General features: G+C 45.6%; 1 protein-coding gene across 2 annotated transcripts in view; it reads left to right on the forward strand.

Annotated features, from left to right (window-relative positions):
- The window catches only part of CSAD (cysteine sulfinic acid decarboxylase), a 133,285-nt gene that overhangs the window by 17,410 nt on the left and 100,819 nt on the right, over positions 1 to 15,056 (forward strand). For both annotated transcript variants that reach the window (XM_085654650.1, XM_085654649.1), the window contains exons 2-3: positions 6,983 to 7,188; positions 9,016 to 9,142. In XM_085654650.1, the coding sequence (XP_085510776.1) occupies positions 6,983 to 7,188; positions 9,016 to 9,142 (333 nt within the window). The remainder of the gene's footprint in view (positions 1 to 6,982; positions 7,189 to 9,015; positions 9,143 to 15,056) is intronic.

Raw genomic sequence — 15,056 nt, forward strand, 5'->3', positions numbered from 1 at the left:
CGCGACCCGACACCAAAAGACACCTATGCACCCGGCTTCCCTGGGTGAGGTAACTCGGGCACTCCGGTGCCCAAGTGTGTGTTGGCCCTCGAAATACTTACCCTGTAAGTGGCTTGCTTGTTGACTTCTTCGAAGTGCCCTAAAACTTTAAAATACAAACCGCGACTTGCTCCATTGTAACCTATAGGAAACCCGCGGCTGTGTTTAGACACTGCACGCGTCTCCCGTGGGCTTGTTACTTACCTGCTAACACTGCAGTAGTGAAGCCCCAGTGATTCCCAAGGCCCTAGGCTTTGTCATTTTGCAAGTCGACTTTGTTAAACCATTTTTTTAGTATATGGTCTGGTACGCCCCTAGGGCTCCAGCCATATTTGTGCTTAATTTATTGAGAACTGTTGAAATTTGAATTTGTATCTGGGTTCTAATCTCATGAAGAGATTAGTAGAGTGTATCTAAAAATAAATACATATATATTTGATATATATACCTGTGTGGTGTCCTTTTCATTTGGTAATTCAAGAGATTATAAGGTAAAACAAGCTGCTTTACATTCCTCAGAGACTTAGCCTGAAGGCTGCTCTCCACAGCTACCACTAGGATAGCTTTCTTTAAAAGGTTGTATTAAACCTATCTACCATAAGAGTCGAATTGGACTGGTGCAAGGTCGCCACTATAACTAGGGACCAGCATATGCCGGGCCAACTTCTCACAGGGACAATTGCTGAACCCTTGAGACCAGTGCCCATGCATTATGAACTATGGGAATGCCTAGGAGTGGGGGGGGGAGCTATCTAGTATTGTATCTAGAACACTGTTAACCTTGCCCCCCATTAACCATGGGATGTGTGTCCATTTGGCCAGTCTGGTAAAAAGCTGCGTAAGAAGGGTGGGTTGCTCTTTGTTGGGAGCATAAACACTGCTGATGATCATAGGGTCGCCATTTAGATTGGCATATGATAGGGAAAATCTGTTGTCAGCATCTACATCAGTGGATAGAATGTCGGAGGGATTTCCGGTATTCACCCAGATGAGGCCGCCCCTGGCATATGCGGAGTAGTCGGTGGTAAATATGCAAACTCTCCAGTGCTTTTGGAGTCTCCCGCCTAGGTCATATGTGCCTACTGAAAGAGCGCTATATGGACTGTGAGAAAATGCCTTCTTTCTGCATGGTTGCCCCCACATTTTGCTGAACTACTGATGTGCTTTGACTGAGTGTGCCCTGGGCTCCTGCCAATCAGGTACCCAGGGCCTATGTTCTTTCCCTAAAATTGAATTGACAACAAAACCCAATTGGCATCTCTGGCCATAGGCCAGCCCCTGGTGTGCCATGCCTACAACCCACTGCCCTGGCATAAATCAGTCACCCCTCTAGCTGGGTGCTCTATACCAGTGATGAGTGTACAGGGGAATGAGCCCTGTACCCCTACAGTGTCTAAGTCCATTCTTAGACATTGTAAGTGCAGTGCTGCCATTAAGAGTATATGGTGCTGGGAGTTTGTCATTACGAACTCCACAGCACCCTAATGGCTACACTAAAAACTGAGAAGTTTGGTATCAAACTTCTCAGCATTGAACCTGAACTGATGTCAGTGTGGATTTTAATGAAAAATGCACACAGAGGGCATCTTAGAGATGCCCCCTGAAAAACGACCTACCACTAGTGTCCAGGCTGAGTGGCTGCTTTCAGTTGCCACCACCAGACATGTTTCTGGACCCCTGGGTCAAGAGCCTGCTGCTCTCGGGGGCCTGAAACAATGCACATCCTGGGACGATTGATAATATATTATTGTGCACGTCAGGGCTCCATCATCGAGGAGAATTTGGACAAGAGCTCACCTGTTATGGTGTTGCTCCTTGATTTGCCGGCAGAATTCAACACTGTTTCTCATGCTATTTTGTTGAACAGAATTGGCAATCTTGGCCTTCAGGCAAGGCTCTTTTATGGGTCAAATCTTTCCCGGAGGGCAGCTCCCAACGGGTGTATTTACACTCGCATTTTTCATCTCCTAAACCTTTGGTATGTGGTGTTCCACAGGGTTCTGCTCTGAGCCCGCTTTTGTTCATCTGTGCTTCCCCTTGGCGAAGCTCGTAGAAACTTGTGGTGTCAAGGTGGTGTCTTACACTACCTACACCCAAATGATTTTCTCTTTTCAAGAGAATACGGAGGCAACATTCACAATTTTAAAGAATGTCTTAGAAGGGTCGCAACGTGGATAGATTCAAATTGTTTAAAACTACATTCTGACAAAACAGAAGTTGGTTTTGAACCAAAATGGCCCCACTGCCCTCTCTCTTGTGGCCTGCTGAATTTAACACTCTCCCTAAACCTACCCCATCGACTAGAATCATGGGCATTATCTTTAATTCCACTATACCCTTTGTGGCACAAATTAAACACATTTCGTCTGTCTGTTTTCTGAACATGAAAACAATAAAGAAGTTTCTTGATTTGGTCCCTGAAGAGACATGGAAAACAGTAGTTCATTTTTTTGGTTCCGTCCCGCCTGGACTACTCAAACAGTCTCTATTTTGGTCTTCCTGCGTATTTGATATGCAGACTTCAGTTAATTCAGAATGCAGCAGTAAGAGTAATCGGGAGAGTCCTGAGGCGCCATCGTGGCCCTCCACTTCTGAGTCACATGCATTGGCTCTTGGTGGAACAGCGTATTCATTTTAAAGCGCTAATGTTGGCTTTTCAGAGCTTTTCATAGTGTGGCCACACACTATTTGTTGACTAGACTGTCTCTATACACTCAAAAGAGGGTACTTGGATCCAACAGTAGTCGCCTCCTGCGGATCTCTAAATTCTTGAAGTCTCGTGGGGACAGCAGTTCCTTCACGGGGTGCAGTAGTCTTCCTTTTGATCTATGGCAGGTTGAGTCTCTATCAGCCTTTAGAAGACAACTCAAACCCTGGCTATTAGTCCCCTCTGTGCTGGATCCTCTTATGCTCTCTGCTAGAGCGCTGGGTTGCTTGTGTTAAGCAGCTGTGCACTTTATCCAGTGTCATTTGATTGACTGATTATTAGTGAGCCTTTGTAGTTGGCATACTGGGCGTATCAGTCAGATGGTCTAGAGATTCAGTCAAGACAGAGGCAGAAAGAGGTAATGTCATTGACTCAGAGATTCCAGTGGAACCACGATGGCGCTTCTTATGTGTGACGGGAGAAGTAAAATGGCCTGAGTACTCGAGTATTTGGCTTGGAATAGCTACAATGGTAGCGAAAGGAAAAATAGCAAAAAATGAGGTGCAAACATCTCCAGACATGCCTGGGGGAATGGTAAGGGGATCTTGATTGGTTCTCTAGTGCCGAGAAAGTAATATATAAAGCCAGAGGATGCCCTAAGAAATGGGACAAGATTTGGGAACCGTGACGGGAGTATAGGGGTACTGAATAGGAATTGACCACGCAGAATGATGTTAAAAATGTATACAACCCCATGATGTGCAACATTTAAAGTGGGGATGGGGGAGGATGACCAACCTGTGAATCAGGCCTAAAAGATGGAAAAATGTGTATTATTCTGTATGATGCTTATGAAACGATGATTTGCATGACTGTTAATTCAATAAAAAGAATTTGTTTTAAAAAGACTGAGGCAGAAGGCTGGGATGGTTGTAAGATGGAATGGGTTGGCTCCAGCATATCTCTCATATGATAGATGTTCAGCCAGGACAGTGTAGGCATTTATGGTGTTGTCTTGAAGGAAGAGAAGTGCTATGTAGAAAGGAAACCAGTATCCGTGTTGCTCATGGTGCACCTGGTGCCCAGGTGTGGGAAATATGGTCCATTACTCTAGTCGCAGTGCTCTCCCACTTTGTGTATGAGGAAAGCATGTGCTGCTATTGCATATGTAGTCCCGATTTCTGTGTATGTGAAGGAAGCGTGCAATCATACTGCTGGTGCAAAAGATGTTATGCGTGCAGATAAGCTTGCCTCGGTGGTACTTGGATGGAACTTTTTCTGGTGTGACAGAATCTTGCAGTGATGCTGTTGCCTGTGCTGAACCTACTTCGGTGCGTATGAGCACCGTACTTTACTTCTTTAGTGTGTGAGTGAAGCTTCAAGCTTTACCTGCTGCTGCCTGGTGCGTCCCTGTTCTCTGCCTGGTCGAATCTTGCATTGCCTTCACTTATATACTCACTCTATGCATCTATATATTCTGTAGAGCACCAGCAAGTGACCTTTTATCCTGAGAGTTCCATGGAGCTACTCCCTATTCATGGTTGTGATAGAGATCAGGGTATCTAAAATATGCCCACTACCACGGATAGAGTAATCACACAGTTACACGCACATACATTCATCATACGCTAGGGCCCATTTCACTAACATACGCTCAAATACTCTACCAGCAATAAACCTGTGGAAAGAAAACACCTAAACACCCTGCATCAATATCAGGTCGATCGGATCTGGTTTAGTGACTGTCCTAATCAATAACATAATCTACACAACATATACAATAATGATCAAAAATATAAACCCAATAATTGACAAGAAAGAAAATTCAACACCATGTTTTAAAATTATATTGCTTTATCTAAAATTAGTCAAAGTTAAAATCAATCAGAATAAATCATTTCTCATAGTTACCTATTCTAACTAAGTGTCAGAACGGGTCAGGACAAGTCTCTCGGTAAAGTCTCTCAAGACGAAGTCCTCAGCACGATCCTCAGCAACGCAACCTCACGCGGCAAAGGTAAAATGGCAAGTGGCAAAAGGGTGGCAAGATCCCTCCCTAAGCTAACAGTTTTTATAATGAAAATTACAATGGAAAGACTCATCAAGTTTGCAAGAATACGCTGAATCACTGAGCAGAGCGAGAAGGAAAGGATGCAACATTGCAACATTTGTGAACCTCCGCTCAGGAAAAATACACATAGCGAAGACTACGGAACAGGAACCAAGAAAATAAAACATGTATCACATTTAATCCGGTTTCTCCTCGGCCATCGAGCCACAGTTCAGAGTTTTCCTCTACGGCTCCTTTGTCTTTCGAGATTGCCAAGGACACTTTCACTTTTTCTCATAGTTACCTATTCTAACTAAGTGTCAGAACGGGTCAGGACAAGTCTCTCGGTAAAGTCTCTCAAGACGAAGTCCTCAGCACGATCCTCAGCAACGCAACCTCACGCGGCAAAGGTAAAATGGCAAGTGGCAAAAGGGTGGCAAGATCCCTCCCTAAGCTAACAGTTTTTATAATGAAAATTACAATGGAAAGACTCATCAAGTTTGCAAGAATACGCTGAATCACTGAGCAGAGCGAGAAGGAAAGGATGCAACATTGCAACATTTGTGAACCTCCGCTCAGGAAAAATACACATAGCGAAGACTACGGAACAGGAACCAAGAAAATAAAACATGTATCACATTTAATCCGGTTTCTCCTCGGCCATCGAGCCACAGTTCAGAGTTTTCCTCTACGGCTCCTTTGTCTTTCGAGATTGCCAAGGACACTTTCACTTTTCTTGGAGAACACCCAAAACTGCTGCTGTCCTCATGGAAAGTTTCATAGAAGGACCATGGTCAGTCACCCTCAAGACCATTTCCAGCAGGGGTCTCCCTCGTCACGTCTTTCACATATTCACTCGAGGCCAGGCTCTCAAAATTAGCCATCATGAATTAGGCCTCCATAGGCCACAATAGACCATCTCAATTAAAAGAAATAAAAACAACGTTACTACAGCATAATGATTAAACAGTGTAAACCCCACTAATACCCTTATGTGTATGCATTTATCTAGCTTTGCGACATAAAAAGCATTAATTCAGACAGCGTTTTGTGCTCAAAATAAATAGCACACAGCAACGTTTAAACATGAAAACTTGCACGTTATTTTTTTAGAAAACAAAAACAGCACACACATGCTAACCCTTGTGTAACTTTCTCTTATGTTAAGACAAACGAATTGATTAATAAATACACACTTGCACAAGACAAATAATTAATTTGTTATTTATTAATATTTAATAAAACGCATAGACATACCAGAGCTTCAAAAACCCCTGAATTTTCTAAATGAAAACTCTGCTCCAGCAGTTGCAGGGTGTATTACTTCACATAAACTTGCTTGGCATTGACTAAATAGTCATGTGTTCCTATAGGTGGTCCCTTGAACATTAGAAGAAGTAACTCAACTGATCATAAGGGACTCTGAGCCAATGATTAGCCCTGTGGCTGTTGTGTTTTATCAAGGAGGGGGCCATTCCTTCTGGGTGGGGTAGTCCTATTGGAAACAGTGGCCTAGGACCCAAAGGCTCGCCCGAATATTGTGGTCTTCATACCCTGCTTGAAGGCAAGGATGTTGAGTTTGGATATAAGAGGAGACGTTAGCATGTCAGTGCTGAAGAGGTATCCTACAATGGTGTATTTTCAGTCACATTTCATCCATTGCTGAATTTAGGCTACACAATGGTCCAGTAGTGGCTGAATCATACATTTTTGAATTGGGTGAAACATGGTGCTGGGACCTGGAGTTGACCTTTTCCTTTGCCCCAGTTAACTTTGTGCACAGAAGTTTCATACCTACCTCAGCTCCTCTGTGAGCCGCTGTAGGGATTCACTGCTGGTATAGTATGTATGAATTTCTTTAGGCCTATACAGAATTTGTTCACTTGGTTCTGAATCCTCTGCAATTTAGTAAGCTCTTCTTGATCAGGCTATAGTACGCCATGTTGCAGTGGTCCATTTTTGACATCACTGGGGTCTTGTGCGTTTTTTACAGTCCTTGTGTAGAAATATACATGTAGAAGATGACATCCTGCTCACTGTGCTGTTTAGTTTATGTATCTGAGGGATACTTGCGTTCATGTTGTTTGTGCTGTCTGAATGATGCGTGCTCCCATGTTGTAATGCTGTACCTAGCATCTGAATGATGTATGTGCATAATAGATGCAGCATTTAGCACATAAGCCAGTTGTCTGTCCTGCATAAACGAGGAGCTAACTATGTGCTCTTTGTGCTTTTTTATTTTTTAGGACTGCAGGCAACAGTGTTTGAAGCCAGCACTGGTATGGATACCCACACAAGGCTTGGCTCTGGTGTGCAGAACAGCAGTACAGAACTAGAAGATGCCATTACTGCGCCCTCCCAGAGGAAAGGTGATCGGGACCAATTCTTAGAGGACGTGTTTCGTATGATCATGGAGGAGGTTGTTCAGAAAGGAACAGAGGCCTCTGGAAAGGTAGGTGCAGGAGGACCTGAAGTGCACAAATAGGGATAATTTATTTATGACTTATTGTTGCTTTAGGGCTGCAAGTGAGTGTGGCCCACAGCAGAACAGAAGGATCCTGGACTGTCCAATGGACCGTGGGCGCTAGATGGATTCAACTTCATTCCAAGGATGAACTAACACAATACTTTGGGTTTCTCTGCATCCAGATGACAATCGCCAATTTTTCTTCACCAGCACTGTGCTTTGTGCTTAATACCGAATGACATTTTTTGAGGTTCCAAGGGAAGGGCAGTGTCTTGCAGCACAAAGACTAGGGAAATATACAAATTGAGGGATATTCTAAATCACACTCATGTGCAGAAAGGCTGACACAAAGATGAAACAAAGTAAAGTGAGCCCATGCGAAGCATGGTGTCGAGGATAACCATGAACAGATACAAAGTAATTAACTGGATTCTCATGGTAGAGTGGTATAAGTAGGTAGCTTTATTCACCGCACAAATGTTTTTGAGAATGGTTCCTGTGAGGTCCAGCAGAGCTTTATAAAATGTGTGTCCAAACTAACTTCACTTGACTATGCAAAGCCTGTCAAACAGATGCCAGGAGGTGTGCCTACAGTAAGTACCTGTACTCGTTTTACACACAACTAATCGGATCATTTCAGGATCTGTAAGAAGGACTGAATGCTAAGAAGGTCTGTTGAGTCTCCTTCTTGATTGCCTCAGAAAATTGTGACTCCTCCCAGAAGCATTGTGTAAAGTATCTCCTTAAGTGGGGCCCAGTTAGGAGGAAAAAACTGAAAGGGTAAAATACCTTCTGACCAATTATGTAACTCTTGATTTAAGAGGAATATTGATAAAGAAGTCAATAAGAAGGAGCCAAACTCAATTTGACATCAGGGAAGAGGAAGGGGCCAAGCAGGTATATCTGAAAGTAGTTTTGGTAGAAATTCTAACAGGAAGAAGAAAAAGTTTGAGACATATATAATATCAAGTGGGCAAAGAATGTGATAAAAATAAGGTATTGAAAATGTTGTGAAATATATTTCACTTGTGAATGCCCCCTTAAAAGTGATTCCAACAGAAATTGACATCACATGGAAACACTCTACTTCATCTTGGGTTAGGAACCTCAGATAGAATTCTTTGGACAGACCACCATCTTGGAATTGACAGTTTATAAGGCTTGCCCACACACCCTTCCTGAAACTGATGGCAACTTAGGCACATGAAAAATCAAACTCTGACATCCTTTGCCCATTGGTGAAGTCCACTTCCCACTGCAGTCCTTTTCGCCGATGCTTTGCAGAGCTCTTGAGTTACCTCCAGGTGACTGTGATTGTCGAATGCCAATGCAGTCTAAGTGGCCAGGATACTTAACCACATGTTGAGTGCAGCGTTCAACAATATGCTGACTGTCTGCACGAGGAGTACAACATCCTTTGTAATCTCTGATAAATTAGTAGTGCACTCGCTGATGTCCCATTGGGTAGGTGCAATCTGTCTGGCAGACACACAAAGCCACATTAGTGTTTACTCGTGCATTGGAGAGCAGTAGGGGCCCAAAAAAGGATTTACAGTTCTAAGCTGGTCTCAATGAATAGTTATATGAGATCATCGTGTGACAGATTCTTGATCCTCAGGTAGACAATTCAGAAAAGATGATACAACACGCTTGTGAGTAGGTGGGAGGTTTTGGAAGTGGAATGTCTTATTGCCCCATGGTCTTAGTAAAGTAACCCCTCTTAGGGCCTTGTGGATCTGCCAACCCCCTTGCTAGATCAGGCAGCTTGAAACATTCTTTGGTCTAAGGAGATCTGCCTTTTCATCTTGGCAGGTTTGTGAATGGCTAGACCCAGAGGAGCTGAAGAACACCCTGGATCTAGAACTCAAGAGCAATGGAGAGCCATCCAGGGCCCTCCTGGATCACTGCAGAGACATCATCCGGTACAGTGTGAAAACAGGTACTGAGAACAAACAAGGGGGGCTCAGAGGGGAGTAGCAGGTACGAAGATGCTGACATCAATTTATAAAATACATTAATTGTCAAAAGGAGATCCCAGGGCTGGAAACATAGTGATCCACAGGCAAGGAGTAATAGTTACCTTATCCTGAAAATCAAGACCAATCCTCTTTCTCCAGAGTAATCTGATACCTCGGAGATAAACACAGCCAACTGTGTGGCTGTATGGCCCCTCAAATATCCAAATGCTGGCTGGTAGTTCTCTTAGAGTAACCAGACCATCTCATTACGTCTGTATACTATGGAACAACCCCACCATATCATGGTTATGAGATACCCTTCTCCTTTACTCCACGAACATTCCGAGCGAGTGCAGATCCTACCTTCACTCATATTTTCATCCTTTTGTGGTCCATTCCTGGAAGTCCCCATGCCAACCAGCTGTGCTTCAAAGGACTCTTTCAGTGGTTCCCCAGTAAACACAGTAGCAACACTTCTTGCACCGTGGAGGCATAAAGAAGAGAATTGGATGTCAAAGGTGCCTGCTTGACTATAGAGAGGTTCTTATTGGATCATCAATCAATCAATCAAACATTTGTAAAGCACAGCACTGTCACTCCAATGGGTATGTGGGCGCTGTGTCTCTGTCGAAGAGCCAGGTCTTGAGGTCTCTTTCTGAAGTCTGCCAGCGAGGGGTCTGTACAGGGCTGGAGGGGAAGATCATTCCAGGTCTTGGCTGAGATGTAGGGGAAGGGAGAGGCCACTGCTGCGGCTGCAACGGATGCAGCTGGGTGTGTGCGAGGGCGTGTGAAGAGGAACGCAGGTGTCTAGCGGGTTAGTGGAAGTTCAGTCGGTGGTTGAGGTAGGCAGGTCCTAGATCGTGGAGGGCTTTGTAGGTATGCATGAGGATCTTGAAGTGGCATCTTTCCTGGATGGGGAGCCAATGGAGGTCTCTCAGGTGGTGGGTGATGTGGGTTCATTTGGGGGAGGTCCAGGATGAGTCTGGCTGCAGCGTTCTATATTGCCTGAAGTCCTCTGAGGAGCTGGGTGGAGATGCCGTCATAGAGGGCGTTGCTGTAGTTGAGGCGGCTGGGGAAGTGGACCTGAGTGACGGTCTTTCTGTGGTTGATTGGGATCCATTTGAAGATTCTGCGGAGCATGCAAAGTGTGTAGAAGCAAGAGGAGGTGACTGCATTAACTTGTTGTGTCATGGTCAGTTGGCTGTCGAGGATAATGCGAGGTTGCATGTATGGACGGTTGGTGTGGTTTGGGTTTGAGTTCTGCAGGCCGCCAGTTGTGGTCTCCTGTGGAGGAGATCTTCCTGAAATGCAGTACTTCAGTTTTGTTGGAGTTGAGTTAGAGGCAGTTGTCTCTCATCCGTTTGGCTACTTTGGTCACGGCGTTGCAGAAGTTTGTTTTGGCGTTGGAGGGGTCCTCGGTGAGCGAGAGGATCAGTTGAGTATCATCTGCTTAAGAGATTGTGTTCATAGCTACCAAGGTTTCAGATTGCTAATGTGTGACATTTTCATAATTTCAGTGTAATTATGAGTGACATTCAACGACTATGAGTGACTTTCTCGCAAGCAAAATCAAACATGATGACAGACTCTAAGCATCAGGTTATGCTCTGTTCGACCATGGTACCAGAAGTCAGACTGTCAAGCCCCATCTCCCTGTGCTCCAATTGTATTATTTACCTCGCAGCCAGTCAGGGGTAGCAGAGATGGGCACAGAGGCATGCACAGAACTGATGACAGGCAGCCTATGTCACCTAATAGAATCTTTTCTGGTCTCTGGCCCGGCGGTGTTAGATTGCCAAAACTTTTAAATCTAAACTCACTTATGTATGTATCAAGCAGGTTAAACAAGGCAGACACAGGCTTTACTGAGTGATTGTGAGGATGGCATGACACTGTTCGTATGCATTATTCATTGTAAATCTTGCATAAACACCACAGGTGTTTCAACATCCATTCAAGAGCATGAAATTGCATATAGGTGAATCATTACTTAAAATACGTTGCATGTACATAACTGCTTTATTATACAAGGAGTATTGCATATAAACAACCTAAAACATGGCAATTAACTCCAGCTTTAAATCTGTAACAGGCACAATTCTATGCTCACTTTTCTCTACTACCTTCAGCTGTAGCCATAGCTGACGCTCCTCAACAAAACAATGCCCCAGAAATTAAGTGACACAGTCAGCTGGCTCGTAGACACCACCACAGACAGACAGACACTAGGCAAGCCTCAGCCTCACAGGCAGTCAATGTGAGCCGGCAGCCATGGCACTGTAGTCTATTAAAACAAGTCTCATCAACCGTAATAAAAATCATGATTACCCCGAAAGCGGTCCGCACTACCTGCCCAGCCCTGCAGCCAGCAGCACAGATAAGATGCCTAAATATAAAATTAAGAGAGTCAACACAGCTGACTCGTGGACAAGTAGCTGGACACTAGGCAGCTGAGGCACACAGGTCACTCACAGCAAGCAGCATTAATTCAACATTACTCCTCGACTCACCGACACCCAAAAATATTTATACCCCGGTTCGCTGCCTCCCTCTTACATCGGAGGCACAGATCACACCACAGCAGAGAGCAGGCTCCTGTCAAGTACTCTGTGTGAACTTCTGCTACAGGGCACTGGCAGGCAGGTGATCATGGCCGCGCTACAACTGCTAATAAAAACCAATACCATTGCCAACCAAATAGCAGAGAAATTATACACACTTCAGGGAACACTTACTTTGCGAGGCTCATTGCAGCAATTCGGTTACAGGCCGCTTTGTGGTTGAAACAACAACTCCTCCTGCAAGCGCGCTGCAGCCTTCCATCCCGCACCGGCCTGCGCAGTCTTCTCAGACACTGTGACCTCTCACAGCGGCAGCTGGAGCACAGTGGTGTGCTGGTCTTCACAGTGGCAGCTGGCCTCCGTCCATGTGGAAGGTTGGGACAGTCCGGGTCCGTCAGTTGCGTTGCAGGGCTTCATATTAATTTTAAAAGTATTACCACGTGCCTAGCCCTGCCTCTAATAGAACCGCGGAGGCAGCAGAACACCCGAGCCCACCTATTAGTCTTTGCGCTGCCGGTGTCGGGAATTGTTACAATGTAACTAGCTGCTGCTCGGTCAGCCCCCATAAGCCGTCTGCTGGGTGCCGGGCACACGCTATGGCACACTGCCACTCCACCAGCTTTGCAACTGTTTCAGTAGGAATTTGAAATTCATAGCAGTCCTGCGTTTAAAAGAAAGGCCAGTCGCTATCCCTATAATGCGTGACTTCGCATTTCAGTGCGTGGATGTGGACCACCACACTGAAATGCGTTAGTCTAACGTCCTGGTACTTGGCAGGACTGTGTTGAGTCTGCTGGATCTGACGACGTCTGTGAGGGGGGGTCATGTAGATGTTGAACATGGTGGGGCTGAGGGATGATCCTTCTGATACGCCGCATATGACGTCTTTAGGTGCGAAGGTGAAGGGAGGCATTCGGATGCTCTGTGTGCATCCTGTAAGGAAGGAGGCGATCTACTTGGGGACATCTTGCTGTATGCCTAATTTGTGGAGTCTGTTGATGAGGCTGTTGTGAGACTGTGTTGAATGCTATGAAGAGGTTGAGGAGGATCAGGGCCAAGGTGTCTCCACGGTCGAAGAGTGCTCTGATGTCTGTGGCAGCAATCAGTGCAGTCTCAGGGCCTTGGTTGGCATGGAATCCTGATTGAGAGTTGTACAGTAGGTGGTTTTGTTCCAGGAATCTGGTGAGCTGCTGGTTGATGGCTTTGTTGATAACTTTGGCCGGGTAGGGGAGCAGGGAGATCGGCCGATATTTTTTCGGTTCATTAGGTTCAGCTGAGGCTTTCTTTAGGAAGGGTTTGACATCTGCGTGTTTTCAACTGTCCGTGAAGGTTGCTGTGGAAACGGAGGCTGGGTGCTAATTGGGTTTGTTGCGAAGTTGTAGAGGTGATGGGGACAGGGGTCAGTGGGTGCCCCAGATTGAATGGAAGAGATGATGGCTGAGGTAGTCAGGGTGGTGAGCGGTGACCAGGTGGTGATGGTTTGGCTATTGTTTGCTGGTTGGTTAAGTTTGTCGGGGTTGAGGGTGGTTGGTTGGATGTTGAAATTGATGTAGATGTTGGTGATCTTGCTGTGGAATTAGTCTGAGAGGGTTTTGCAGAGTTCTTGGGAGGGGTGGATGGTTTTCTCCATGGCTGTCGGGTTGGATAATTCTTTGACTATTTTGAAGAGTTTCTTTGTGTGGTTGGCTGCAAAGTCAATGCGGGTGGTGCTGGCTACTTACTTGGCTTCTTTGATGTGCTGATGATAGTCGCTGAGGACTGTTTTGTGAGCTGCTCTTTCGAAAGGGCTCTTGGTAGCACGCCATTGTTTCTCCAGTTAATGGCAATTGCGCTTGGTCGTCCTGAGTTCTGGGGTGTACCAGCTGGCATGTTTGTGGATCTTGTGGGATTTTGTAGTTTTCAAGTGGGATGATTCTGTTGGCGCTGTCGGTGATCCAGGTGGCAAAGTTATGGACAGCCTGGTTGAGGTCTGTTGAGGTCTTGGGTTGGGAGGTGGTGAGGGGCTGTGACTACTGAGTTTCGGTGACCTGGCTCCAATTGCGATGGGAGGAGATCTGACACCTGGTGATGATGTGCTGGGAGTCGGTGATGATGAAGTGTACAATGGTGTGGTCTGTCCAGCTGAGTTCTGTGGTGTGGCTGAATTTTATTATGTTGCTTGAGGTGAAAATGGGGTTGCGTATGTGTCTGGCTTTGTGCGTGGGTTTGGTGACCAGTTGGGTGAGGCTGATGTTGTTGAGGTTATCAAGGAGGGCGATGGAGTTGACGTCATTGGGGTCATCGAAGTGAAAGTTGAGATCGCCAAGTAGGACATAGTGGTGAGAGTCCATTTCTAGGGGGGCAATGAGGTCGGGGACAGTGTCGCAGAATGTTGCTTGGTGTTCCATGGTTCTGTAGGCGAGGTTGCCTCTTATTGTGGTCTTTGCATCTGTTTGTAGTAAGGAGTTGAGATGTTCCATGAGAGGTGTGGGGTTGTCGTTGGTGATGGTGCATCTGATGGTTTCCTTGAAGATGACGGCGATGCCTCTGCCTTGTATGTTGGGGCTGTAACGGTTTATCATCTTGTAGGCTTTGGGAGTGGCGGTGGTGATGTCAGTGTCCCAGGAGGGGTTGAGCCACATTTCGGTGATGAAGGCAACGTCCATGGAGAGAGTGGTGATTGTGTCACAGAGTGAGCGGGCGTTCAGATGGATACAATGGAGCCGTTGCGGGGTGTTCTTGGTCTTGTGGGCAGGAGTGGTGCAGGATCTATCGTAGGCTGTGTCGTAGGAGAAGAGGCAGTGTAGGCAGGTGAAGGGTCCTTTGGTGTATCGTGGGGAGGAGGAGACAAAGCTGTCTAGGGGCGTCCGGGGTTCAGGTCTAGTTCATGATTTGCCATATAACTTTCACTCAGTTGACAAGTAGCCATTTTATTTTTAAAATGTGGAAGTCTATGATAAAACAACTGCAATTGTTTTGACAGCCATGTTAACATGTTGGAGCCCTCGCAAGCAGAATCTTACCCCGATTATGAACCTGATTTCATTGTCATAGTCAAACATGTAAGTGCCTAACTTTACGGTGGTGATTTTTTTGAACAGCTAGGAGCATTTTCATCGTAGCGGCTGTTTCTGCTTATCAGTAGCTTTGTTTACTCCTTTTCTTGGAGACTGGCGCTGTGTAGTATTTAGAGATGATTTCATCATATAAACATCTCTCTAGGGGATTTGGACAGTGTACAATTGGTCACAAAGCTGGTGGTTTCGATGGAAGCAGATGGTTGTGCACACAACATCCATTGGAGTCCTGCAGCTAATGGCAGAGGGGTAGAAGTTTGGCAGAAGAGCAGAATGAC

The sequence above is a fragment of the Triturus cristatus genome, chromosome 4_1 (genome assembly GCF_964204655.1).
Source record: "Triturus cristatus chromosome 4_1, aTriCri1.1, whole genome shotgun sequence".
Classification (NCBI taxonomy): domain Eukaryota; kingdom Metazoa; phylum Chordata; class Amphibia; order Caudata; family Salamandridae; genus Triturus; species Triturus cristatus.